The sequence below is a fragment of the Colossoma macropomum genome, unplaced genomic scaffold (assembly GCF_904425465.1).
Source record: "Colossoma macropomum unplaced genomic scaffold, Colossoma_macropomum, whole genome shotgun sequence".
Taxonomy (NCBI): domain Eukaryota; kingdom Metazoa; phylum Chordata; class Actinopteri; order Characiformes; family Serrasalmidae; genus Colossoma; species Colossoma macropomum.
The window spans coordinates 25,453,696-25,481,518 of record NW_023494805.1 but is presented as its reverse complement, the minus strand read 5'-3'; the positions used below and the strand labels follow the sequence as shown (position 1 = coordinate 25,481,518).

General features: G+C 39.2%; 1 protein-coding gene across 1 annotated transcript; it reads left to right on the top strand.

Annotated features, from left to right (window-relative positions):
• Positions 1 to 27,823, top strand: ppp1r14bb (protein phosphatase 1, regulatory (inhibitor) subunit 14Bb). The gene is made up of 4 exons (XM_036596549.1): positions 1 to 990; positions 23,694 to 23,777; positions 23,878 to 23,910; positions 24,788 to 27,823. The coding sequence occupies exons 1-4, from the start codon at positions 793 to 795 to the stop codon at positions 24,854 to 24,856; spliced, it is 384 nt and encodes a 127-aa protein (XP_036452442.1). The 5' UTR covers positions 1 to 792; the 3' UTR covers positions 24,857 to 27,823.

The window sequence follows — 27,823 nt, the reverse complement described above, 5'->3', positions numbered from 1 at the left end:
TGAGAGTGCGAGACAGGATGAGAGAGAGGAAGTGTTAAAGAAAAAGAGTTAAAGAAAGTGTTAAGAGTTTGGGTGCTGTAGAGAGAAGTGTGTGTGTGTGTGTGAGAGAGAGAGAGAGAGAGAGAGAGAGAGAGAGGCTGTTAGAGTGTGTATTGGGCTGTTGGGGGGGGGTGAAAGAGTGAGTGAGAGAGGCTGTTGGAAAGAGAGTCAGTCTGAGTGAGTGCGATAGAGAGGGGAGGGGGAAGTTTTACAGTGAGAGCTTGCATAGGAAGAGAGGAGGGGAAAAGGAAGGACAAAAACGACTGGGGAGAAGAAAAGAGGGAGCATAGTGGCCTGTTTGTTTTCTCTTTATGTCGCTTTGAATAGCGGTTACAAGAGGACTTTCTACCATAGAGCACTTTGATTTGAATATTTCACGGAGCGGTTCTGCGAGCGCTTTGCATGCTGTTTCAGTTTGAGCAGAGACAGACAGACGGAGCTCAGAGCTGAGCTTTACAGAGAGCAGCACACACTACTCACTCACACGGACACGTGTTGAGCGCTTTGTGCCTACTTCACTCTATTCTACCAGCAGCGGCGGTGATACCCAACTAAACGGCCTCCGTAAGTTACTTATACAGTGTTTCTGAATCCAGGGTGCCGCTAGATGCAGAGCTGTTTGGTCAGACGGAGACATTAGACACTAGCTAACAGATCTTCAGGTGGTGTTTTTAAATCACGTAGCACTGAGGAGCTCATCAAACACGGCGAGGAAAACCCAGCAGACGAGTTCAAACCTTTTCTCTGTGGACTATGGCGGCGGTAACTAGTCCAGAATCGAGCACCCAGCCTCGGGTTTACTTCCAAACACCTCCCGGTACCGAAGAAACCGAGACGCCGGTTAGAAAACAAGGACGAGTGACGGTTAAATACGACCGAAAGGAGCTGAGAAAGAGACTCAATCTGGAGGAGTGGATCATAGACCAGCTAACGGAGCTGTACGACTGCGAGGTAAGATCAGCCTAACCTGACTTTAGTGATCCATAACCGTCGTAAAGGTGGGCATAATGACGATGTTATGTCGTCATTGCGATAAGTTACGTCACGATATGTTTGTTGTTTATATCGTCATTTACTTCTAGAGCACAGAACAAATGCATATATTATTTGTTATTCATCCTTCATAGGCCAGTGCAGTAGGGAAACACTTTAGATAAAATTGGGCTCATAATGATTGATAGTCCTTGTTTTAAAACCTAAGAAAATAAAAAAAATCGTGTATCGGGAAAATGTTTTTAAGTATCTGGATATGTGTGTCTCTACTGGTGATTTTCATTGATAGTGGACAGGCAATGTGTGCTTTAGGTTGGTTGTCTAAATATTGAATTTTAAAGTGCAGGTAACATCTGCGCGTTCAGAATTGTTAGCCTGGTCATCGGATTTGCACATAACGCCATTACCTTACACAAGCTACTGTGTGGACATGTGTGAGTGTGTTTAAGCGAGCAATCTGGCGTTGACCCACATTCAATGAGGGACTTAAAGCCTTCTAGGACTACAGGCGAAAGAGAAAAAAGAGAAGCTGCTCTGGTTGCTCTTTAACTATTTACCTGATTAACCTTTCACCTCAGTCAATGTAGACCTGACATATCTGACTTTCAGTGTAGGAGTAACTTGTAGGTTGGGGGAAAAACTGCCCGAGCTACTACACTGACTTGTGGTTCACATGGTTTTTGGTCAGTATTAGATAGTGTTAGATTGTGGACCTGTTGTGCTTATCAGACACCCTCAAGCACTCAGGGAAGTGGGAAAAATTGCCTATTCATGTGGCTTCCTCAGCTAGCAGGCACTTCACTGATAGTGTAGCAGAGGTGAACGGGATCAGAGACAAACTTAACCAGTCTGGCTGCTCTTTGGAAAGATCTGAACATGTGGCCTGGCGTTAGTTCTCTTCCCTTCCTCCCGCTTTCCATCTCTCCTAATTTAACTGCTGCCCTTCCCCCCAGTCCCCCATTGCTACCAGCACGGAAATGACTCTTCTTCCTAACGTTTTCCACTAAGGATTCACTCTTCAGAATACTATAGACTCATCGTGTTCAGCACTAGGAATGGGTGGAATGATATTAATGTGACTTAATGTGCTTAATGTCACAAATGTAATGTGACTGTCAAAAGTATTGTAGGAGATAAATGTGACAGGAACTATTTTTTCTTCCACCCTTTCACTCTGCTTCTCATACATACACACACAGGCCCGAGTGGCCACGTGAAATGGAATAAATGCTCTATTATGGCTGGTATTATTTTACTCTTCTAATCTTTAACTATATGTAGCAGTTTATTTAATGCTAATGCAAAGCTTTCAGATAATTTTGATGTCCACATTAACTGACTTCTACTGTATACAAAAAGTAAATTATCTTTTTATGTGCACAAAAAGACTTTTAAAGTATCAGTACTGGTTTTGGTATCTACATATTAGCCTTGGGATTGCTTGGTATCAAATCTAACAGAAAATGGTCCATCTTTACTCAGCACAACCACAGCGTGGTTCGGCACTGTGGTGACGGTTGTAAATCTGTTAACATAAACCAATAAACCATTCAAATTTGTAGCATGCAGCACTGTTTGGCCAAGATGCAGGCGGAGCAAAAAATGGTCTGAGTTAACTGTTTCGTCCCTCAGGCATTCTCCTGCGCTGAGACAGGAAGAGTAATGTAAAAGTAGTGAATTTTAATTCAACAACAAATAGACATATAGATCAAGATAAATAGAAATAGGCAGATAGAACTGGCATGTGACGTGTGGCTGAGTTTTATCACATGCTTGATGGTAGACCAGATTTTCCTCTGTACACAGCACAGCAGTGTGAAGTCTACATTAATTTATGGAGGAAAAGTTATGATTCTTTTATGTTGTAAATGGATAGGTATTGAGAAATGTTACTGTGACTGTTATAATTATATATACATTATATTGTATTATATAGGTCAGGCATGTCAAAGGCATGTTCCTTCTGGCCCACAACTCTAAACTCTAAACTACTTCTAACCCTCCGAATTCAACTCATGAAGGATTTGCTAATTAGTTGTTAAGTTACATCAGGTTTGTTTAAAGAGGGAAAACATTGAAGTCTGCAGTGCTGTGGCCCATGATGATGGTTTTACTGTAATTGGTAAGGTTAAAGATTCTGGAATGATGATGATGATAATGATAGATGCCACAAAATTTTGAGTTGATTTATACTTACTGAACAGTTAACAAAGTGGTGATCTGTGTTACATTCTTCAAACATATTATTTAAGGCTCAATAAATTTAGAATTTGTCATCAGCCAGATTAACTTACTTACTATAAAGCAGACCACACTGGTCATGAATTACTGACATCTATGCCCAGACAGTGCCTATGCCCAGGCACTATGTGTATAAAAGGGAACAACCATGGTCCAGTCATGCAGAGAGGGAAACGTGATAGGGCAGTGATATAAAGATAACACAAGGAGGAAGAAACATGGAAGACAGGAGGACAACTCTGAAGGTGTGTAAACACATGGTTGAGTTTGCTTTGATACATGGTTGACAGTAGAATAGATTTCCCTCTGTACACAGTTGTTCAAGCATTGGTTTTATTTGCTTAAGAAAGCAAAGCAAATGTGGATGGAAAACCAGAGGCGTTGGAGATAGGAGGACAGAGAGAAAGGACAGGGAGAAATAAACAGATCATTACTGAGAGTCTAACAGCCAGAGAGAGAGAGATGGAAAAAGACAGCTGTGGTTTCACCCTTTGGCCAACAGCATAAGGACTACACTTCATGTTTTATTGTTTTTCCCGGGGAGCACACACACAGACCCCCCCCCACACACACACACACTCACACACTTTGACACTTTGGTTAAAGCTTGTCATGAACCATGTAGGGGTGAAAAAACTATCAGTGCATCACATCCCAGCTCTATCAGTTTTGATGCAGTTGGTGATTTGGCAATTCAACTGTATCAATTTTTGAATGAAATCAGTCATAATAAAAATCAAGTATGCACTCATTTTTTGGCCAAAATAAAATTCTTGGGCTTTGGACCTGTCTAACAAAACAGCTAATTTTAATCCTAGTTCAATCTAACCCTTGATTTTATGTCTCACAATATGATGACAATAATAGATAATTCATTTACATCCTCGGAAGACATGTCCGTCACCAAGTTTTGACAGAGTGCCCTTTGAATACTCTTTCAGCTCTTTCATCTTCAGATTCATCTGCCTGGGGAAGGGCAACCAATGCTACGTAAGATTCTTTGGCACATTATGTGCAATTACATGTTTCCATTAGAGAGGTCTCCAGGACTTACTTAATGTAGCTTTAATTTTGGGGCTATAGATCGTAAACAGTCCTTTTTTTGCAAATTACTGCAAATCAGCTATTAGTTTGTTTTATAGTACACATAAAATCAAGACAAAAAAATAAGAAGGGCACAACCAGCTACCTCTTTGTGATGTTTGTGGCCAATCCCACCAACATCCACACACAAATAAAGAGTTGTTTGCCCTGAAGACCGGAGTGATGTGCAATGTGATGTTTAATTGTTTGCATTCAGTGATTTCTGACCTCAGAAGGGTAGTTGGGTTCATCCAGCTCTTGCTCCCCTCCAGACTGAGTTCAGCATGAGTCAGCAAATTCCTGCCATAGTGACCCAAAGAAGAGGGAGAAGGAAAAGAGCGAGCAGCAGAGAGAGAGAGAGAGAGAGCGAGGGGGAGAGAGAGAGAGAGAGAGAGAGAGAGAGAGAGTGAGCGAGAGAGAGAGAGAGAGAGAGAGGCTGCCAGAACCACACATGCTTGGTTCTCTGTCCATCAAGTTAACGTGGTGTAGGTGTATGTAAGAAAGGAAGTGCCCAGGTCTGTGCACAGACATTTTTGGGGGGCAGGGGCTCAAGGGGAAAAAAGACAACATGAACATGAATTAAACTTAATTGAATTTACTGTGTATTGCAGTCACTGTTATCAAGAGAGAGAGTGCAATCATGTTTCAGATAAAACCAAACAGTGTGTCAGGAGGTTTCTGAAGGCAGCCAGAAGCTCTAATGTTACTGTGCACAGATATGAACCCCAGTCGTCAGCGTACAAATCTGTGGCATTATTCACTACGCTGTTTAATCACTATGTAGCATTTAGTTATAACTCCAGTTAAGAGCTCCACAGAGTCTTGTATGAATCCTTGTTTTTTAGAATTATGAAAAAATGGTGTAAGCAGTTAACACTCCTTATTGCCAACATTGTTGCTCAAAATAATCACATTGAAATGTGATGCTTTCTTAAAGAGATTATCACCGAATAATGGTTGGATTTCCAGCACTGTGGTGATGAGTGATAGGTCGGCGTTACTGAGGAGAACCACAGGTGTTTGGTTCTGCACCAGAGAGCAGATGAATCTCGTAGAACCCTCGTTGACCCACAAGCTCTATTCCTTGTGCAAGCCTAACACCCATTTCACTGAAGCGGATCTTGAAAAATGACAGAGGCAATATAAAATACAGTTATTATACACACCAACCATTAGGGCACTTATACAGGTTAAAGGGGCAGGGGTTTAAACCTCGCCCTGGAGTCTATGTGCCTGGAAATTATCACACATATAAAATTTGACATTAAAATATTCATCAAATATGATTAAAAGAAAAACAAAGGGCACAACTGAATGTAAAAAATTACCATACCAATGTTTAAAGCTACCTCTGCTGTGGCTCCTAAGTTTAGGCTAATTAGTAACATTATCACACACAACGGCTTCCAATCAGAGGGAAGAACCTGCCACTGCTGACCATAAACATACAAATCAATGATTTATTTTTGTCTTTAATTAGAGCTTTAAATTGTATGGGGATATTTGAAATCGTCATTCAGCTTTTTAGCAACTCAGTCGTTCTGAACAAAGCGGTGTGTTTACCTTATTAAATTAATATCGCTAAAAGGCAGAAATATGTTTTCATCTGCACTAAACGGCAGACTTTAGCCACATCACACTGAATGCAAGTACAATTTGCTTGGTGATAAAAACAATTCATTCGAATGGGAAAGGATGTGGGAATACAAAGCAGAACTTGCTTGTTAGTGGTTAACTTTGCTTTACACACAGTTCATTTAGGTAAAGTGTAACCCTGCAAATTCAGGAATCTCGGATATGTAAAACGAGGGCGAGATGTGATGTGTTATTTCTGAAAGAAACCTAATAGAGAAAATGTTTTTCAGTCAACATAATGCCATTTGTGCTCACAGTTGCAAAAAAACAAACTAGTTAACCAGCTAGCTTTAGCTGTTCAACAGACTATACAGACTATGCATTCCCTTCAAAGCCATATCGCATCTGTACCACTCACCTGATTTTTGATTCCCTCAAAATAATATGGTTTAATAAGTTGAAACAGGCAAAAATAAAACCTGTAGTACCACAATTAGAAAATACTCTCAATAACCACGAGCCCAGATGATGTTAATTCAACATTTTACACACTGCATGGCACTAAATCCAGTTAAGGACTCATCATACTCTCTTTGAAATGAAACAGTTAGTGTTCTTTCATTGTTGGTAACATTAACGTGTATGGCTGAACTATTCCTTTTAAAGTCGAGACTACAAGAAGATGAAACAGCTTTCAGCATGAGATAAAAGTGCTGTTCATGAGTCAACATCCTGGCCATTTTGGTCAATGAACACACACACACACACATACACACAGAGGTCATAAGACTGCTGTGCCTTCTGAGGGCTTCTGAAAACATTGCAGTACACGTACACACACCCCTGCGTAATAGAGCAGGTTTAGACCTGTCTTTTCCCTACGCGCTATAGTCAGCACAGTGAGTGTAGTTAAGGGCCTGTGAACTTGCAGATCAGGTTCAGATTCTCATGGTAACATATGCAGAAATACAACACAATGAGGGGATGAATATTCACTCTCATTCACTCACATGAATCGAAACAAGTTCGCCTTTAAATGACTCTTTTATTTACTCTTACATAAAAGAGATGCCGCTCCATTACTGCATCATTGGCGCTGCAGCACTTGTCTAATTGTCATTGTCTCTCATACTTCCTCTTCAGTCAAAACAGCCCCTTAAAAAGGAAACAGCTAACCTAGTTTTTTTATTATTGGGGGGAGGGGGAGGGGGAGGGGGCTTGACGCTCAATTTGATGCTTGCTAGCTTGCTGCCTCCAGCAGTGGCATGGAATAGTGAAATAATTTCCAACTGAAGTCAAATGTAGCCATTCGGATGAACTTGGACTTTACTGTAACTCACTTGAAACAAACTGACTTTACTGAGAGATCACATTACTGACAAATGAACGGCTAAAATAAAGTAGTCTCATGCTGATGTATACAGTTTTTTTTTCACTTTTTCCACAAAATCAGCTGGGGAGTTCTGGGGGTAGGGTTTCTTAGCCCTTAAAGAGACACACACCACTTTCTCACTTCCTAACATACCTATTAAATAACTTAAAAGAACACGGTCGATGTTTCAAAACACACCATTCACTACCCAGTCTGTACAGCCTACGTGTGGAAACCGAGCTGCAAAATCATCCCGTTTTGAATTCACTGTCTTAGTGATGTCACAAGAACCAGCTCATTTACACATGTCCACCTATTGAGTCCATAGCAGTGTAGCTCCACCCCTTCACACTGAAGTTATAAGCAGTGTTTCAGCTCTGAGTGCTTTTCAGTGAGGTGTGATGCTGATACATAAACATATAAAATATAGAAAATTGGACTAAATCCATGTGGACTGACAGTTTGTAGAAATATATTACTTTTTGTTAAGGGCTAAAATGCAAAAAAATGAATAAAATGCAGATATTTTAGCACAGTAGCCATGAGTTACCTAAACACTCTACTCTTCTGGAGTACAGTAAATACATTATCAAATATCAGTTTGAAATATCGGTCCAATCTAAACATCTGGACAATGCTGTTTTTTTTTTAAAGCAAATATCTGCTGATACCTTTGTGATTTCAATGTCACTATGCATCTCTAATTTTCTTTTGGCAAAATGTCATAATTGCTAGGAGATACTGAGCTCTTGTTCATCATATTGCTTTCAGTCACCTGGAGCTTCCAGCTCATGCACTGTCTGTCAAGATATCAGTGTCAGTCATTAGGTTTTAAAGGCCAAGTACATGTGTGGCAAAGTACATGTGTCAGTCATTAGGTTTTAAAGGCAAAGTGATCATTGGTACAACCTACAATTTTTCTACCAGACTTCTTCATTTATTGTGAAGCATTTACAGTGACCTCAGATCAGTAGCTGCTTGCATAATACGTAATAATAGTAAGTACTTGCTCTGCGAGTTACAGTCAAATACGTAACGCTTTTATTAACTATAAACTAAAAATAAATGATCTTTAGATCTGAATAACAGCATGTCAGTGCATGACAGTGCATTCAGATGCAATAAGAGCATAGTCTGAAAGACCTAATCCACCCCAGCATCTACTTGTATATACTTAAGTGAGGCAGGAAGGATAATTGCAGGGGCTTATTACGTATGGCCATTATGTAATTTATCCCACCGAAGTTAGAATGTGATAAACCCTTTGGATGACATGACAAGGTCAAACGGAAACCTTGCTCCAACTTAATTACTAACCACATGCATATTGAAAATGACCTCCAAGCTTGTTTTTCTCCTCTTTTAAATATATGCTGTTGTCAGCTATGTGTCAGTGGTTTAACAAAATGGTCACACAGTTAATTCAGAGTCTCTTCTCAGGGCTGCAGCTAATTGCATGTTCATGTAACAGCTATATGAATGTTAAGCAGAGACGTGGCTATTTGATTTGTGATGAACAGAACACCCAGCTGGACTACAGATTTCAAACTCAGGAGTCTACAGGCTATAGTCTGAAGCCTGCTGCCTGCTTCTGTCTTTTCTCAGAATAAATCAGGAAGATTAAAAAGCTCTGTGAGGTGGCGGGCCCTCCGGAGGCCAGCGAGCCTTATGTAAAGGAAAGCTGCTGAAAATAGCTGCTCTCTCCAACCAAATGCTTTATTGAGCGAACCAAGTTAAGTACAGCAGACAGACACGCTGTCTGGGTCTCTTTTTCTGTGTTAAGTGTATTATGGCTCCTGTGGTGACTATGCAAAGCTACTTTAGCCAAGGTAAGGTCATGTTTGTGAATGTTGTGGATGAAATGTGGTTTAGGTCCGCTAAATGAGGTATTGTGGAATGTTTTTGAATTGTGCTAGCTTAGTGCAAACATTGCACTTAGGGATGCACAATGATACCGGAATCATGTCGGTATTGGCAGATAATACCTTAAAAAATGATCAGCGTGGGTTGTAAGAGTAGAACGTTTAAGCAGTACTGCTTTTGTGCTAAAATGTCTGTGTTTTATTCATTTTACTGTATTTGTAAGCCTGTAGAAATAAGTACTATATTTCTTTTTAATGCTAATCCAGGTAGATGTAATCCCAATTTCTAGTTTTTAATTATTGCATGAGCTAAGATGTACATCGAAAAATACAAATACCTAATGATATTGGAATTATATCGGTACTGACAGATAATTGCTTAAAACAAAAATCTGCATCGGATAGATGATGGATTTGGCTGGTCTTTTACAATGATATTTGATGATGTATTTACTTAGCAGACTGATTAGGTGATGATGGGCTACTGTGCTAAAATGTCTGCATTTTATAAACTCTCCTGCATTTTTGTAGCATGGTTTATTTCTCTGTAATGCTAATGTAGGTGGATGCAGTTCCAGTTTTCACATTTTAGAAATGTCCATATGTTGGTATCGGCCCATTCCCATATTGGTGCATCCCTATAGAAAAATATTCAATATCGACATCTGTATCAGTTCATTCTTATTTGTGAGTGTGCTTGTTTTGAACTACTAATTGTATCTTGCTGTTTGCCATACAGCAAGTAGTACGGTGACTTCTGAAAGGTCTATCTGATGTATATTTGTATGCTAAGATGGCCACAACTATGGGAATTCTGTCAGTTAGACTTTGCCCTGCGGCATGTGCAGGCTTCCATGCATCAGGTTTTATTAGTCCAGTAGGTACCAAACTTCTTCATCAAGCTAAATGCTAGCCATTAGCAAACCGGTGCTTGCTTTACACACCATGACAACAATGAGCCTTTCAGAACAAGATCTAGTCGCTGGACTGAAAAAGAAAACATGAAGTTCACATAACATCTTTAAAACTTTAAAAAGTTTTCTTTAGGGCATTTAATAGCCAGGAAACAATGGCAGTGGGCATAGGGCATTGTTTCAAGTGGGTGTGTTTGTGTTGTAGCACTGCATGGCACTCCTATACATCATATAGTAACAAGTTTGTGGTTGGTTGGTTGGTTGCATGTTGGCCTCTCTCCGCAGGTGGTTCTTGGCCATGCTGAGGATTTAAACCTCCCCGAATCTGTGTTGCAGTCAGAAACCTAGAGAGACTAGAAGTCTGCAGTCAAAGGTCTCACAAGGACACAGCAGGAATTAAACCTTGAATGCATCACTCATTCCTTTTCCCAATCCTCTTCTCTCTTCACTTCGTCTTGAAACCCGTCTAGACAAATCCATCCCTGTGTACTCATCAACTAGTCAAAATCCGAGAGTCTGGAGCATAACCTGTGACATCATCAAGCTCAGTAGGTCAAAGGCCGCTAGTGCACTCCCTCACTGCCTTTAGCCAAAGTCAACTGCTTTCATTAGCATAAAGAGCTTTGAGGTAATTACTGTTAGAAACCTGTAATTAGTGAAAGTGGAGCAGAGAAGGACAGCGGCCATTTTCCATTTGGACTCCAGCATGGAGGAAGAATGGACAAAAACCTCCTAGATTAGATTGAACAATGTGTTTATTCATACAGAAGTTATTGTAGTTTTGATAAGTCATGTTTCATGTTCTTTAATAATCATTTAAAATGAGACTGCACTATTATGGCATTTGGCTGTGGAATTGTGAGTAATACAAGGAGCAGCATATTCCCGCTTTAATAAACATTCATTGAACATGAGCATATATACACACACACTTACACGGACTGTCAGACTGAATATGCTAAAATGCTCCGATCCAGGGAATATGATGAACACTCAGTGGGTTTATTCCGCTCCAGAAACGACAGACTGTAAAGAGAGAGAGGGAGAGAGAGAGAGAGAGAGAGAGAGAGAGATTAAGGGCTAAGTAGGGGAGATTGGAGGCAGACTGGCAGGGTATACCCTGGCAGATTTTTTTCTCTCGCTTCCTTACACACACAAACACTGGCTGGTTAGCGGGAGTCATAGTGGGGAATACATTTGGCAGCGAAGCATGATAAATTAAAGAAAGAGGGATTTCCTCTTAGTCATTATTGACTGAGCATGCCTTCCCACCTCATTCCTCAGACAGCAGTATTGGCCAGACAAGTCAAGCTACATATCACACATTGATTGACCTAACTTGCCTTGTTATCCAACAGCACATTTACACTTGACTGAAAATGTTTTTCCATTCATCAGACTGATAAACATTCCGCTTTCACTCTTTCAAACTAAAGTTTTTTAAACTAAAGTTTAGAAGACCTATACAGAACAAATGAACTGATTTCCTCACATTTTTGAAGTAGGACATTGATGTAGTATATAAACATTCACATATATCCGCATATTCGGCCTACAGCAGTTTAGCTTCGCCCATTCGTATTAAGTTATAAGAAGTGTTTCAGCCTGGGCTGCTTTCTGAATAAAGCCAAGCACAGGGCAGCCAATCAGAACATATACCTGTCTTAATGTCACAGTTACAAAACAAAAATACATTTCTATTTTGACACATAAACCCACACAAGTTATAAGTGGGGTTTACAAGAAAAGTGGATATGACCCATTTAACCTGTTAACACTCCAGGCATATTTCATACAAATGCTTATTATTCAGTAGCCACAGGGACTTCAACTATTGCTGGTCACGTTTAGCCAAACTTAACTTCTGTATGGATTCATTATTGGAATTGTAACTAATTTCATTTGTCCTCACAGAGGGTATAAATTCCAGAGCATGAGTCAGATTAAGCAAGCCGGGGTGGGTTTTTTCTTTTCAGGCTAAGCATTGACTAGCCGTCCGGGAAGGGAGCACACCAGGCTGTTTAACCGATTTTTGCTCTGATGAAAAGCCTCTCTTTGAGATGAGCTAAATCCATGGCTCAATTTATCGCTCGCTCTCATGCATAAATCACTGAGAATGGGGTAGAGTTAGCTTTAGTATATTCTGCTCATTGACTGGCGTGACGGGCCCTGTGGACCCCGAGATCCAGTGTGATTTGTCATGTGAGGTCATCATCACTTATCTTAATTAAGCCTCCCTGTGTATTACAGACAGCCCTCCACTCATCCCTCTGTTTGATTCATCCCTCCCTCTGCTGCTCTTTTCTCTTTTTTCTACCACTATTTACTGTTATTTTACTCCTACGGCTTTGGCGAGCAGGAAGTGGGGTGTTAACCCAGTAGTGACCTGCTGACGGAGTGTGTGTGTGTGTGTGTGTGTGTGTGTGTGTGTGTGTGTGTGTGTGTGCGCTGACTGTCTGTAGCTGTGGGAACTCACTATTTATGAGGTGTGTACTCCCTCCCAGCAGACTGAGGGTTTGTTTTTGTAATCTGAACAGTCACAGACTAGGCTGAAGTGGTTGAATTAGGCTAAACTGTGGTTGTTACTATTACTCTATTAAATGTAAATATGTGAATAAAAATAATAAATAAATATGATGTAGGTTCTTAATGAATCACCTATAATTAGTTGTCAGTTTACTCCTACTGTAAGAAATAGCCTGATAGACCCAAACATTTGTATTACCCTGTTTTATGTATATTCTCTTTTTTTGCCAACTTTTTCTCCCTTATTTATTCATCACCTATTCCACCTATTTCTCCTCCTACTTAGTTCTCATCAGACATTCAACCTATTTCCTTAGCTAATAGCTAATGGCATCGTCAGGATCATACTGGCAATCTACTGATGATAAGGTGAATGCTTGGGCGGTTGCAGAGTTGATTAAATCTTTTTAAAAGCTTCCTTGTTTATATTATCCAATTAAAGTATTTTAGAATCTCTAAAGGGCTTTGCACACACATGGTTTGTTATTGTTTAGCTTAGTCTGTTTTTAAAACTGTAATTACTCATTAACTGTCATTATAATGGGTAAATTTCTCCGTTAATATATTGATAGTGAGAGCTCTAGTTCAAGTAGACTAGTTCAAACACTTTGAAACTAAAATACGAACAATTTGTAGATGCAGATGTAGGAAAGACGAAAAGTTGAAGGGAAAACTTCATCTTTTGTACTCCTATCAACACTACAACGCTGTCTTATCTCATACAAAGTTAAAGCCTATCCATCTTTGCCATCTCTCTGCAACACGGTTCAAATAAAAACAACAATGTACCCAGCTCTCTGTCTCTCTCTCGATTGCTCTTTTTCTCTCACACTCTTCTCATTTCACATGTTCTCCCTCTGACCCACTCATTCTTTCTTTTTTATTTCTCTATCTCACCCCCCTCCCTCTCAGGTTAACAGGGCAAACAGTCTCTCTCTACTGTGTGTGTGTGTGTGTGTGTGTTATTGTTCAATGTGCTAAAGGCTGATAAGAGTGTGTGTGATGAGAGACAGCAGGCAGTCAGATACAATCCCCCTTCACACACACACACACACACACACACACACACACACACTCCAGTCTGACCAGAGTGCCTGCACCTCAGCCCACTGTGTCCCCCTCTGGCTCTAAAGACCACCACACACCAGCAGCTTCTTGTAGATTTCATCCATAAAGTTGTTGAAATTGAAGTGCTTTGTTATTCACATGTGTATTTCCTGTGTTTGCATCGAAACAACCCAAAAAAAGCCAAATCTGATCTTAAACTAAACAGAACTAATTTGTATTTAAACACAACTTTGACAAGTTTTAACTAATTCAAATAGAGAAAACCTTTAAACTTAAACTGTTTTAGGAGTGAGTAAAATTATTTAGTAGCAATTTGAGTAATTAGTAAGAAAAATTGCAAGAGTTTCTGGCCATGACTATATATCAAACTCATCAAAGCATTTGTGTACTTATTTAGGTATTCGAATAATGCATCAAACACGTAAATCTTAAATGTTTTTGGATGTAAACACCTCAAAGAGAAGGTTTAGGTCATCAAAATGACCACAGGAAAAAAGAGTGATGCCTTGCATCAGTGACACTGCCTGCCCATGTTAATGTGTAACAATATACTATAATGTTTTTTTTTTGGAATTTGTTAAAATAGGACAAAATGATTTTGAGTGTCTGTCAGTATACTTTGTTGGGGTGGTTGTAGCCTATGCGTGGGAAACGCTGCAGTCTCTTCACCACTTCATATGAGGACACATTCCTCTCATGCACCCCTTATCGCACTCTCCACCCCCTGTCAGGGGTACTTCTAGCATGCTTGATTAAAAAACATACCTATCTGCTGTTTGTCTACATCACAATGCTTTTGAGTCCAACAACGAAGGTGAAAAAATATGTCAGCTATGTTCACCACTCTGGTTTAGTTCTCAGCTTAGAAAGTTTCTCATGTACCAGAGTCTCTCTCAGGTTGAGACTCTCAGCTGCCTCCTCTCTGCTGTATTAGTGACACTCATAAGTCATCTGCACCATGTGTAATCATGCTTTACTCATACACTCCTTTAAATGGGAACTGACGTGTATGAAGTTCATGTTTTGAGTTGAAAGCACTGACTGAGACAGATTGTGTTTCAGGTTTTGTGTTGACTTGTGAGTTTGTTCCTGAAGATCTAAAAAGGTTTGGAGATGAAGCAACTAGTGCTGTTAAGCAATTCTGTACACAGTGTTATAGTGTGAGTGTGAAGCTAAAGAGGAAGACAGAGCAAAGAGAGAGAGAGATAATCAAAGACCTACCACTAATGCAGGCCTGGATTTCTCCCTCTGACCTTTATCATCCCACTTCCTACTTCCTGTCTGTACATATTTGTTCTCCATTTCTCTCTCTCTCTCTCTCTCTCTCTCTCTCTCTCTCTCTCTCTCTCTCTCTCTCTCTTTCTCTCTTTCTCACCCTTATCTCAGTACCAGCAATCGTGCCACCTGCACTTATGCCACACTGAGCTCAAAACCACTGATCTTTTGGTTCAGATAATTCATTTGAAATTTTACTCAGACACAGAAATGACTCGTTAGCATTATCAGAAGCAGAGATGTTCCATTCACTCTGTATACACCAAACCAAGTCAAGTTCAACAATACAAGAAAATTCCTACTCAAAATTATGCTAAATTGTCGTTTATAAAAAAGACAGGTCCGGATCTAAACTCTGATTGGCTGAGCCACGTTCAGAGCAGGTGGAAAATACTTAATATATGTACATATGGCCGCACACGTTATCAAAACCATTGTACTTTTGATGGAATAATCTTTGACTGTTGTGTTGCTTAGCATCTATAACCTGCTAACAAACTACACTGCATTTTGGTCCAATAATTATTTATTGTAATTATTATTAATGATGCATTAAATTATTTATTGATCATTGTTTGATTATATCATATTGTATGTTGCCACTGTTTTATAAAAGCAATGAGCCACTCAAGGCAATGTGTTAAAGTGATTTAAGCTCAGATAAGGGGGCTTACAACCCTAACCATTGTGTCTAACAGCCCTAAGATTGCACTGCCTCTGTCTATTACTCTATGTAAAGGGATGGCATTGGATAAGACTGTGATCACGATGTTTTAGTTGGGACCATCAGCACTTTAGTTTTAGTAATGGCGTAAACGGTCTCTGCACTTCTCTGACATAAAGAAAGTCGTGAGTTGAGGAAGGTCATTTTAAATAGGGATTCCACTAATATTTCAAGCTTCCTGCATAAATCAATGGTTGAGCTGTAAACAAAGTCATTCAAAGTGCTTTGATATGAAATGTTGCATTGTAGAGAAACTTACCAATCAGTTCTTTACACTGGTGGTGATGGAAACTGGGGGTCATGATGTGTACAACATAGACATATAGCCATTTTATGTACTATACAAAACCACCATTGAACCTACTTGCATCTTAGAGTTTTTATATGTAATGTTGATAATGGTACAGTAGTGGAAGACATTTTTTGGAGCACTTTTTTTGCCCTGTAATACCTCACATGTACCTTTCCACCATGAACGGATTTAATAATATGTTTTAGGCCAAAACTGGTATAAATGTTATAAAAGTGTTTCAGACATGCGATTTTTAACAATTTGGAAGTTATTTGACAGAAAAACCGCAAGAGTGCAAATATTTCTGGCCATTACTTTATACCCAAACTCAGCATTTGTGTCTTTGTTTTGGGGAATTTGAATAAGGAATTAATATAATTGAATATTAAATGTCTTCAGATGTGAAGAACCGCATAGAACTGCAGGAAATGACCACAGAAAAAAGGCGGATGCTTTGCATCAATGACACTGTGTGCACTTGTTCATAACATTCTATAGTAATTTCTCTTTGAAATTTGTTAAAATGGGACAACATTTACTTCAGTTTCCTTCAACATATTTTTAACTATGGTATGGTAACAATGGTATATTACATGTATATCACATGTATATTACATGTAATAACTTTGAGGGAGCTTTTAGAGGCTTTGAACTCTTTGAACATCTAGTTTATTTCACCACTGCTGTAAACAGTTCTGCTTTAGTTTTTCTGTAGCAGAGCATCTCACTTCAAACCACTCCAAATGACTTTGTTTACATCTTAACGATTGAATTATGCAGAAATCTAATGGTGCAATTCCCCTTTAGAATTTGAGGCTGTTAATGGGTCCAAGCTGCCCTCCTCTTGATCTGGTGAGCAGCCTTCTCATGTGCTGCCTCTGGGAGGACCTCGACTGCTGTATAAATGCTCTTGTCACACTGAGAAGCTTCTTCTATAATATTGCAGTATAGAATCTCTTGCATGTTTCTGTAACATTATACACTGGCTCTGGTTCCATGTTAGTGTTTGGTAGAGAGTTGCCTAGCAGCAGAAGGCCCTTAGGGGTCTAGTTAGGAGCGTATTTGTGTGTGTGTGAGAGAGTTTGGTGGGGGTGGCCTTGGGCGGAGCCTGCACGGATTCCGTCTTGTTCTTCATCTCAGCTTCCCTCCTCTTCCTCAGTGATGAAGGCAGTCATGTGTTATGTGGGTCAGATGAATACTGAAGCCAAGACTGACCTGCTCTCATATTGTCACATCACATTCATACCGACCACACTCTGCCTGGAGCATGCATGCGCGCGCACACACACACACACACACACACATAAAGTATGCATGCAGACCTACAGCCAAAAGTTCTGCATGTTTTAATCCACAATTACAGCATATTTGCTGAATGTAATGTATTGTAAAAATAAGTAAAACATGGCCTGTGCAAAATGTCTGACACATTTACAGTTAATATTTTTCTCAAACTCAAATAAATCAAATAAATAGAGACTATGCATGAAAATTTGCAGAAAAATGCCATATTGAAATGGGTTCCCTGTCGAGGACACATTAACTTACTTTCACCTAGAAAATCAACAAAATGTGATTTGACCAGGGGTCAAACTTTTGCATACAACTGTAATGTTCTTGTGGGTGCACTTTGTAGTTCTATGGGTATAAGTACAGAGTGTAGTTTATCAGTGGTCAGGACCCTCAAAGGACCACCACAGAGCAGGTGTTATTTGGGTAGTGGGTCGTTCTCAGCACTGACATTGTACTGGCATGTCAGTGTGTGTGTGTTTGTGTGTTCGTGCCGCACAGAGTGGATCACACACAGCAGTGTCACCAACACCAACCAAAAAGCGTCCTGTGGCCAGAAACTGACCACTGATGAAGGACTAGAGGACGATTAACACAAACTGTGCAGCAACAGATGAGCTAACTGTAACTGTAAACACTCATAGAAAAGAAAAAAAAAGATCTCATTAATATCTTAGCAGGTTCTAAACAATGGGATAAGATGGAAAGATAATTGATGAGTTTTCAGTTTCTTCTGAGCAAAAAAGTTTTAGATTTACTGAGATAATAATGCTCATTTTCTGGAACTGTGCCAGCCAGAGACTTTTTTGCTTACCTCAGGGTGCTCTCGCCTTAACTGACCCGCCAATCTCTGTTTTACTTGGATAGATTGATGTGTAAATGACATAATATTGTAAAGATGAGGTGAACACTGTAAAAAGCCAAACAAAGCTGTTTATATGCCGTTTTAAATAAAAGGTACGCAGACTGTACTAAGCTTGAACTTACAAAACAACTGACCTGCGGCCATAAAAAGCACCCCACCCAAATTATCTTGCAACTCCTGGATTGAGAGCTGCTTACACATAGATAAATCATCAGCAGTGTGTAGATATCACACGTTTCCTCTGAAATAATCACTGAAATAAACACCCTCAAAATCCAACCTGACACCTCTGACCATTTTTATTACACCAAAAAAATCCTGCATAGTGCAGCTTAAAGCATGTTGTTTTGGAATCTCCTTTCTTGCAATAAACATGACTGAAGTAATTTGACTGATGCAGTTTTTTTAGTTCATTATGTTATATCTGTACTTTTAATTCATTATAATAACTCTTAATAGTGCTTGAAACACAGAATTGAATAAATGTTCAGTATATCAAATCATTCTTAATTCACAAAAATCATTTCTGAATTGACTCAAAAACCAAAGAATTGTGAATTGAATTGATTCCCTGTGAACTTGAAGATTCACACAGCTAAAAAAAACAAAACACACGTACAGTGTATGCAGCAGTGTATGGCACTGTAATATAACACAGACACAATACACACACACATGCTCACAAAGACACACAGAATACTTTAACAGGCTCTGAACTCATCAACACACACACACACACATGCATATGCATGCTAGCACACCCTACACTGACAAATACTTCCAATTATTCACAGTGATTCACACAAAATAGCCACTGAATCACACAGGATGGAACACACACATGAAGACTGACTCATAATGTGTGCCAGGCTCACACTCACTGTATCACTCACACGCTTAGTAAATGTTTAGGTAAGGATTGTGTTTGTGTGTGTGTGTGAGTGTAAACACAGGGATTATCTCAGATGTTTCGCTGGATTAAATGAAGATCAGTTTAAGTGTATGTTTTAACATTCGTTATATTTACTGGAGGTGATTATCCCATTAACCTGCTGTCTAATCTGTACCATTAACTCACTTCCACTGATTTCCTGTTCTCTCTTTGTCTCTCTCTCTCTCTCCTCTTTCTTTCTATCTAAGTTTTTCATGCTCTCTGTCTCTCTTTCTTCTTTTGTACATTTCATTCTCTCATTCTCTCACATGCACACTCGATTTCTCTTTTTTCTCTGTCTGTCTGTCTCTCTGTCTATCTGTCTGTCTGTCTGTCTCTCTGTCTCTCTCTCTCTCTCTCTCTCTCTCTGAGTGATTGGTGGCACGTGGTGTCCACATGTTCAAAACATTTTTCTCTGCAGTTTGTCCGTCCATCATTCTAAGAGCTCAGCTCATGTTCTTGAATACCTCTGTCTGGTTCTGCTACTTAAGTTTCTTTAACCCCCGTTATACCCTTAGTGTACACATGCTCGGTCTCTCTCACACACACGCACATACAGACACACATTCTTTCTCATTGAGAAACCTTTACTAATCATTACTATTGGTTTAGCGCTTTTGCTCTTATTTTCTTTGTGCAAGTACAGTATTTCTGTATTCGAGTAAAAGTAGAAATAGTCTTCATAAAACATTACATCAGTAAAAGTATAAGCATTCTTTCTATATTTCAACTCAAGCAAAAGTACAAAAGTACTTGCTTGTGAATGTACTTAAGTATCAAAAGTAAAAGTAAAAGTTCTGTACTGTAGTAGTTGTTAATGTCTGTGGCCACACAGGCCTCCTGAATCAGATATGTATATGCTTAAGTGTGTGTTGAAATTTTCATCAAAATAACAAATATAGTATATAAAATCTAAAAGAACTCAAAGTACTTTTACATCTGATACTTAAGTACATTCACAAACAGGTACTTTTGTACCTTTACTCAAGTACAATACTCACTGTAGTTTGTCCATGTCTGATTCTTTTATATATAAATATATACACAGTGGTATACAAAGGTGTGAACACCAAATTACTGTTTTGCTGATTTTCAAAGTGATAATATGTTAACACTTTCCCTGCAGAGAGCACTCTTAAAATGTGCCATAACTTTTGCACAGGCTACATTTTATGTTTTATTTTTTTTTCAGCAAATAACAAACAGTGATTGTGTATTAAAATGTGTAGAAGTGTGCTCTCTGTAGAGGGTGTGTCCTTATTTTCACTTAGAAAATCAACAAAAAGTGTAATTTAAACAGGGACACACAAATTTTTACATACAATGTGTGTGTGTGTGTGTGTGTGTGTGTGTGCACGTCTGTGTGTGTGTGTGTTGTGTGAGAAGGAACAGAGAGATACTATGGCAGCAGTATCAGTGTACTACTCTGTTCACTCTGAGTGAAAGGTCGCCTGTGTGAAGAGTGCTTGCCAGAGTGAATGTGTGAGATTTGGGCAGGGGGCAGTTGGGCAGGTGCAGTGACAGCTGGTCTGGGCAGCTCAAACCAAGGGGGAGGAAGAGAGGAGTGAAAAAGAGGAAAGAGTGAGAGTGGCAGTGGAAAAGAGAGCCCTTTAAACCATTTTCATTCTCTGCTGTTTGATTTTCCGCTGCAGAACACGGCCTGCTCACGCTTTAGAACGTTTTAATGTACGGCAGAACAGTGGAGCCTTTAAAAAGCACCGCTCATTTTCTTAGCCTGGATATATTTTACTCTTCTAGCACTTCAGTGAGTCACTGTTCTCAAACCACAATGAGAGAGAGAGAGAGAGAGAGAGGAGAGAGAGTCTTGCAGAGAGAGAGAGAGCAAGAGAGAGAGAGAGAAGGTGGGGGAGGGAGTGCAAGAAAAAAGAGTGAAAGAGAGAGAAAAGAAGATGACTAAAAAAAGGAGAAAGAAACAAAGTAAAAGAAAGAGAGAGAAAGAGAGAGAGAGAGAGAGAGAGAGAAAGAGAAGGGGAGAAAACAAGGACAGAGCGTGAGAGAGAGAAGTGGTGGGCTGAAGAAAGAGTAGGACTATTAACCAGGCCTCACAGAGAGAGAGACTTTATGGGAGAGGAAAGAATATGAGGACTGGAGGGAGGAGAGGAGAAGAGAAATAGTGCAGCATGTAATTTAGGCCCCGCTTTTCCAGCCACTGGTTGGAGGTCTATTTTTATACTCGACTGAAGCAGAAATCTAAACTACATGTTTAACAGGCAGATTATAACACAGTGTAACAAGTAGGACAAATGAAACGTAAGTGGAATGGAAGGAAGAGAAAAAAAGTAGAACGTTAGGAAAGCTGAGTGTAGATATAGAAAGCACGTAGACAGAGAGAGTAGCCCTGAGAGCCAACTGAGAGAAAAGGAAAACAAATCTGCAGCCAGTGACTTTTGACAGTTATTTCCAAACCCTTCTGTTTCATGTCCAGCTTTTCCCAAAAGGCAGTTAGCTGCGTATGCAAACTTTACTGATAAAAATACCCAAACGCTGCAGTAGATCAGAACTAAATATGCCTTACAAAAGCATAAAATCACATTTGGGCAAAAGTATCTTAAAATTTGCTCTGTTGGCTGGAGGGTAACAGCAGAGCTATAAAGCTATCTGAGACAGATAAAGTCGAAGCCCCACTCACACACATTAGTCATTCTGAAGCCTGTCAGTTCTGCTTTTTAATCTATTCTCATATTGTGCCTTGAGGAGGGTTTTGATTCTATTTGATGTCACGTTACTTTCTGTGCTTGGGTCAAGAGGCGTGATTGTCCTGCATGTACTGCCTAATGCTGAGGTCTGGAGACAGCCTGACTGGAGCTGACCGATACCACTGACCAACATTCATCATGGTGTTTTTTAAATCCAGATTACCGACTTGTTTAGACTTGCATTCGTGTAATGTATTGGGGTTCCCTTTGTCTTATAGTTTATAATGGACTCTGAAGTCGTGGTCATTTTGTATATTTTTTTTTATTTATTTCATTTTTGTTTACCACGGAGTACAACAGCAACTATTTTTCCTATAAAGAAAGCAGTTTAGACTCACCATTCCTTATGTGGGTATGATGCCTGCTGTAACTTCAGAGGTCTATATTGCTGTTATTTCATTTAGACCAAGGTACTTCATCTTTCTAGTGTTTTGTCTTCCTGAGCAAAGCAAAGTGGTAAATACATTAAGGTTGTTGTTGTTGTCATCGTTGCTGTCGCTGTGGTTGAGGTTGTGGTTGTGTAGCTCGTATTGTCATTTCTAAAGGTCCTCCTTGTCTTTGTCAGTTTCATAAAAAGGAGGCAAACACAGAAAAAAGAAGCTTGCTAGGACACAGTTTTCCAAACAACACTGTAGCTTAGCTGTTAAGAGAAAATGCGAGAGGTGATTCTATGTTCTGCCATGTTATGATGCATCCTGTGCCTCTTTGCAGAGAACTCAACCCAGATTGCGGTTGTAGCACCACACATATACCATTTAGGTAACTTTTTAAACTGTTTTTCGGTCATGGCTTCTGTAACCTGGACTGACAGTCAGAAAGGTTTCTTGCTGGTTTTGTGTGACTAAGAGCTATGTATGAACTCTGGTTGTTATGCTTTTTAGTGTTTACATAATAAGGTCTGTATTTTTCATAGCTGAACCTATTTGTTCATTTATATAATAGTGTTTCATTCTCAATACCATCCAATGTTTTCAGATTTCAGATGTAATTTCTCAGACTGTTTTCCTTGCATTTTCAGTTCCTGTAAAGCCAAATTAGAGAAGGAATTTGATTCATGCGTGTAAATTTCAGTCAGTAAGTTCATCTGAATGTGTTTCACTCAGTAAGCTCATTTGAATGTGCGTATAGGGAGGCAAGCTGTGCTACAAGAATAATAGAAGGCTGGTGTTCCATTTCAGCTCTTTAATAAGAGAGCCCCCCAGTGGTGAGCTGATGCTACTGCACCGGCCTTCTGGTTAAAGGGGATTTCCAGCTTCAAAATCTCTGCATTGGTTGAGATGTAAACAAAGTCATTCAGTGTGGTTTGATGTGAAATGCTTTGTTCTAGAGAAAGTCAGAATAGAGGTGATAGGAACCAGACGTCTGCCCCAAGCATTTAATATCTCTAAAAGATACCTCACAAAGTTATTTCATGAAATGGATGAGGTCTGACAAATGGTTTTAGAGTACATTTGTGATAAAGTTTTGGCCTAAACATGGCTGGAAACATCGCCACCACTGTAAATAAATCAGAGTCAGTTTCTCTACCATGCACCATTTCACCCCAAACCATTCTGAATGACTTTGTTTATGTTGTAACAAGGGAATTATGCAGAAAATCAGCGCAATTCTCCTTTAAGGTGATATAAAAGTCTTAAACTCCATTTAAACCAGCCACACATACAAAACAGATGTAACTGTGGAACTTGTGTGCACACATACACACACACATACACACTTTTCAAACAACAGTGACACTGTGTTTCCATTGTTTACACCTACTTCTTTTGATTAGCCATTTGTGGGGATTACAAACACCGAAAAGTATTGCAAAAAGTCACATATGGTGCAAGCATTTATATCTTGTCTGACCTAAAATGCCTCTTAAAAATGCAGGGCCCTTACCACTGTCCCTCTCTTATGTGTGTGTGCGTGTGTCTGTGGCAGGAGGAGGCCATTCCTGAGCTGGAGATTGATGTTGATGAGTTATTGGACATGCAGAATGATGTAGATCGTGCTGCACGTGTTAAGGTACTGTGTTTCACACTCTCTTTGGAACTGGTCATATCATTTTGGAGTATTTTAAGAGAGCTTTTTTCATTAACCACATTGTTTGTCTTTTTCTTCACAGGAACTGCTGGTAGATTGTTACAAACCTACTGAAGTAAGTGCTCTTTATATAGAATAACACTATAGAATGAAACAAAAACACACAAACTTATCTGCACATCTGTATCTGCACATCTGTTCAACTCTACAGGTTCCAAATCATTTATAGGAAGATGACAAAATTGAAGACATTTTAGAAGTGTGAGCTGTACTTAAGTCCATATTATTGTGTTAGAATAAAATGAATACTCAGAATGCTTCGTATTAGAAAAGCGGTGATCAAATCTCATGGCAGATAACATAGAAGTACAAATAAAGACAGTATATAAAGCATAATTTTATGACTTAAAGGCATCTAAAATACATTTTATTGTTTAGTTAATACATTTTAAAACATATAATAATTGTTGAATAAAGTAATATGCTTCCAAATTTCTATAAGAGTTCATGAACAGATATCCAGTTAACTGCGGGGAAAGAAAAATAGGGGAAAAAAGGACTTTGGCCGAAAATAATGTAGGGCTGTAGGCTTACCTACACAAAATAGGTAATACTTATGTGTGTGTGTGTGTGTATATATATATATATAAATATAAATATACATATATATATATATATACACACACACGTACATGTACTACTTCGGCAAACTGGGGGGTTATCTAAAGCCACCAGTCTTTCACTGACAGTAACTGTAAACACCATGTAACTTCACATACCAGCGCTACATAACGAATGACGATCAGAATAGCACTCTGACTAACAGCAAACACTTTTGTAACTAGTGTAACTAAACAATGGCATCAGGCGCTCCAGATTTACGGGCAGACACAGGGGCTTACAAATGAACTGAACACATTCATGTTTGGTTTCTTAGTTATGCTGAGGCTCTTTGGTGAAGCTGTTATGTCTGTTCTCTTCTCCTCCTGTAGGACTTTGTGTCTGAGTTGCTGGATAAAATTCGCGGGATGCAGAAGCTCAGCACTCCTCAGAAGAAATAAAGCTCCTCCAGCGCAGCCCCTCCTAAGACATCTCCCCAACTCCTCCTACACCTCCTCTCCCACTGTGGCCATCCACCTGCCAACAGGTGCTCAACCAACCATAGGCCTGCATCTCCATCTCACGGGGAGGAGGAAGAGAAGGAAGTGGGGTCATGGGAGGCTCTAGCCAATCAGATTCTTATAAGCAGGGCTTATTTTTTTCTTTATTTTGTTAATTGTATGGTATTTTATTTTTATTTTTTTGTAAAAGGGGGAAAGACTTTGTAGTGTTTTTAAGCATTTGTAGAAATGCATTGTTTCTACACGTATAACTATTTCAGGTGTTAGGAAATTGTGTTGAATTTTGATTTTTTTTTTCTCTGATGCAATACTGCGTATGTGTCCCTAATGGCCACACTCACCATAAACTTGCTGTGTGTAGGTGACAGACTATGCTATGACCATTACTGCGCTATAGTAAGTTTGGAAGAGATGAGAAAGAAGCGGCCTTGTCCTTTTTTTAAACGTGTTCCTCCTATTTCTTTGATCTTGTATGTGTCACACTGTGTGCAAGGGCTTTGCTAGAGAATGTTGATGTAGACTTTTTATTTGTAATGGAAACAATGCAGAGATGGGAGAGGAGAGGGGGTCTGTGGTGAAGTGGTGCTGGAAAATTGATTTTTTTTTTTAACTGAACTTCCCTTTAGACATATACACATATAATATAAACACACATTTTCACACACACATGGGCATCCCAACCCTCAGGGATCAGTGAATATACACATCATCTACCACAGCTGTGGTTATCAGTCCACACACATGCAAAGCGGCTCATATTCAAATACATATATTTTTAAAATGTGTGTCAATTTAGAAATATTAAACATTGGCAATATTGATTGTTATTATAAATGTACATCTGATTCAAAATATGCACATATATGAAAATATTGGCATATATTTTAATAGAATATGGCATATGTTTCAATAAACCAGGCAAATTTAAATAAATTTAACCCATAGTGACATATTTTGCACATACATGTTTAATATGGGAAAATGTATGTACATATATTTTTGTTCCATATGTGGCGAGAGAGTTAGTCAAGTGTAAGTCAGTAAGGTGGAGATTTATGGAGAAGAGGTCTAAAACACTGCCAGTTCATCCTCACACAATTAATCCTTTCAAGTAATTCTGCGAATCATCTTCACCACAAAGCCATCTGTGCCCTCCCTCACAGCCAATCAAATACAACAGAGGGCTAATGGGGCTAATTTGCATATTCTGTGCTTTTGCATTCACATAATTTACACATTTATTACATTCACGTTTTACAATCTGTCTGTGTGTGTGTAAGTTGACTGAAGATGCTTCACCCATTACCCTTTAACATAAATAAAGTCTCATACACAAATGAGCACCAAATCTAGAAGGCAGGGCTGGGCAATATGGCAGAAATTACTTGGAGACATTTTCATGATGCCTTCATACGCATCACAATATTTTGTTTATCTAGGGCTTGAAAAGTTGGAAGAGGCATAATGCACCAGCAGTACCACACTCAAAACGGCACCATGGATGTTTTGTTCAAATTGAAAGCAATAGCATTACTGAGGCTAAAATATGGTTCCCATGTGCTGCTGCGAGTCCCTCTGCAAAGCGTGAAATCATGTCATAAATCTCTGCGTATTAACATCGACCCATACAGCCTCAAAAGGAGGGTCCGGCTCAATGTTTAGGCCTCAGGTGCAAAATCAACATTATGCTGATGAAGATCTGATGACATAGTAGATAATCAAAACCTACATTGTTGGAGACATGTCCTTCACCAAGTTTTGCCTGAGCTACTCAGTCAATTACTCCTTAAACAAGCTTACAAGCATCAGATTCATCCCCTAGCGGAAGGGGTCCGAAGCACAACTGATGTTGCAAAATGCTCTTCCGCATGTTGTGTGCAATTACACATTTCCACCAGAGAGGTCTCAAAATCCCCAAACCTTACAGCTTTAAAGCTGCTATTAAAACAGCAAAAATAAGTTTCACATATTGTCAAGTTTCAAATCACCCGACAGTCGAGCTGAACCTTGGACAGCTGTGCAACGTGGAACATGCAGTTGTTCAGTTTTACTGCTGATATCCACAATATACACAGAAAAAATTATTGTGGTATAATTTATCATGACAACAAAATCATATTGGCTGTCCCTGCTGACAAGGTCCAACATGCTCTCTAGTAGTGAAGACAGCTGATTGTAGTGATTGCAGGCTGATCTGGAGTCAGACTCTGGAGTCAGATACAGTGTAAGAAGAACAAGAGAGATGGTCACTTCAACCACACAGCTCTATCTCTCCTTCCCTCCCTCTCATTGTTAATCCCACTTGCTCTATCTCTTCTTTAGGGCACCAACAGTGTCCCTCCTCCTATAGTTTCTCTCTCTTTACAGCACTAATCTTTTCCAGAAAGAATCACTCCCTTTTTCCCCTTTTTATATCAGATGTTGCCTTAGGTCATATATGTGTTACAGAAACCAAAAAAATTGAGGCATTCATTTTGAAGAGCATATAAACATGTAAAAAATGGAAACCTTTGGGCTTCAGGATTCAAAACATCCTTGTTGTACTTTCTTACTCTCTTTTCAATTATTCTGTTTTATAGAAAATAAAGTTGACTAGATTTAACAGACCAATTGTCTAGATGCAGATATTAAGGTGATTTTTTATTACTGTGTGTACTGTATCTGACAATGCTGTTGATTTCTCTTCTTTCTTACACAGAAGATCATAAAAAAATATAACATTAACTGAATTTAATAAGAAGACACAGGATGTATTAGAAAACGTAGGCACCTGATATTAGTCTGTGGTTGAATGTCATCTTTGGAAAAGGAAAAAGAATTAGAAGAAGATGTAGCAATACTAAATGTCCTGTTCTCCCAGTTTTGTTACACTTTTATGCAACTTTAATAAAAACATCTTAAATACCA

What these genes read in the sequence shown, in the direction of transcription:
- ppp1r14bb (XM_036596549.1), top strand. Translation starts at nt 793, where the DNA reads ATGGCGGCGGTAACTAGTCCAGAATCGAGCACCCAGCCTCGGGTTTAC. An exon ending in CGGAGCTGTACGACTGCGAG is followed by an intron (nt 991 to 23,693) that starts GTAAGATCAGCC and finishes TGTCTGTGGCAG; the next exon opens with GAGGAGGCCATTCCTGAGCT. An exon ending in ATTGTTACAAACCTACTGAA is followed by an intron (nt 23,911 to 24,787) that starts GTAAGTGCTCTT and finishes CTCCTCCTGTAG; the next exon opens with GACTTTGTGTCTGAGTTGCT.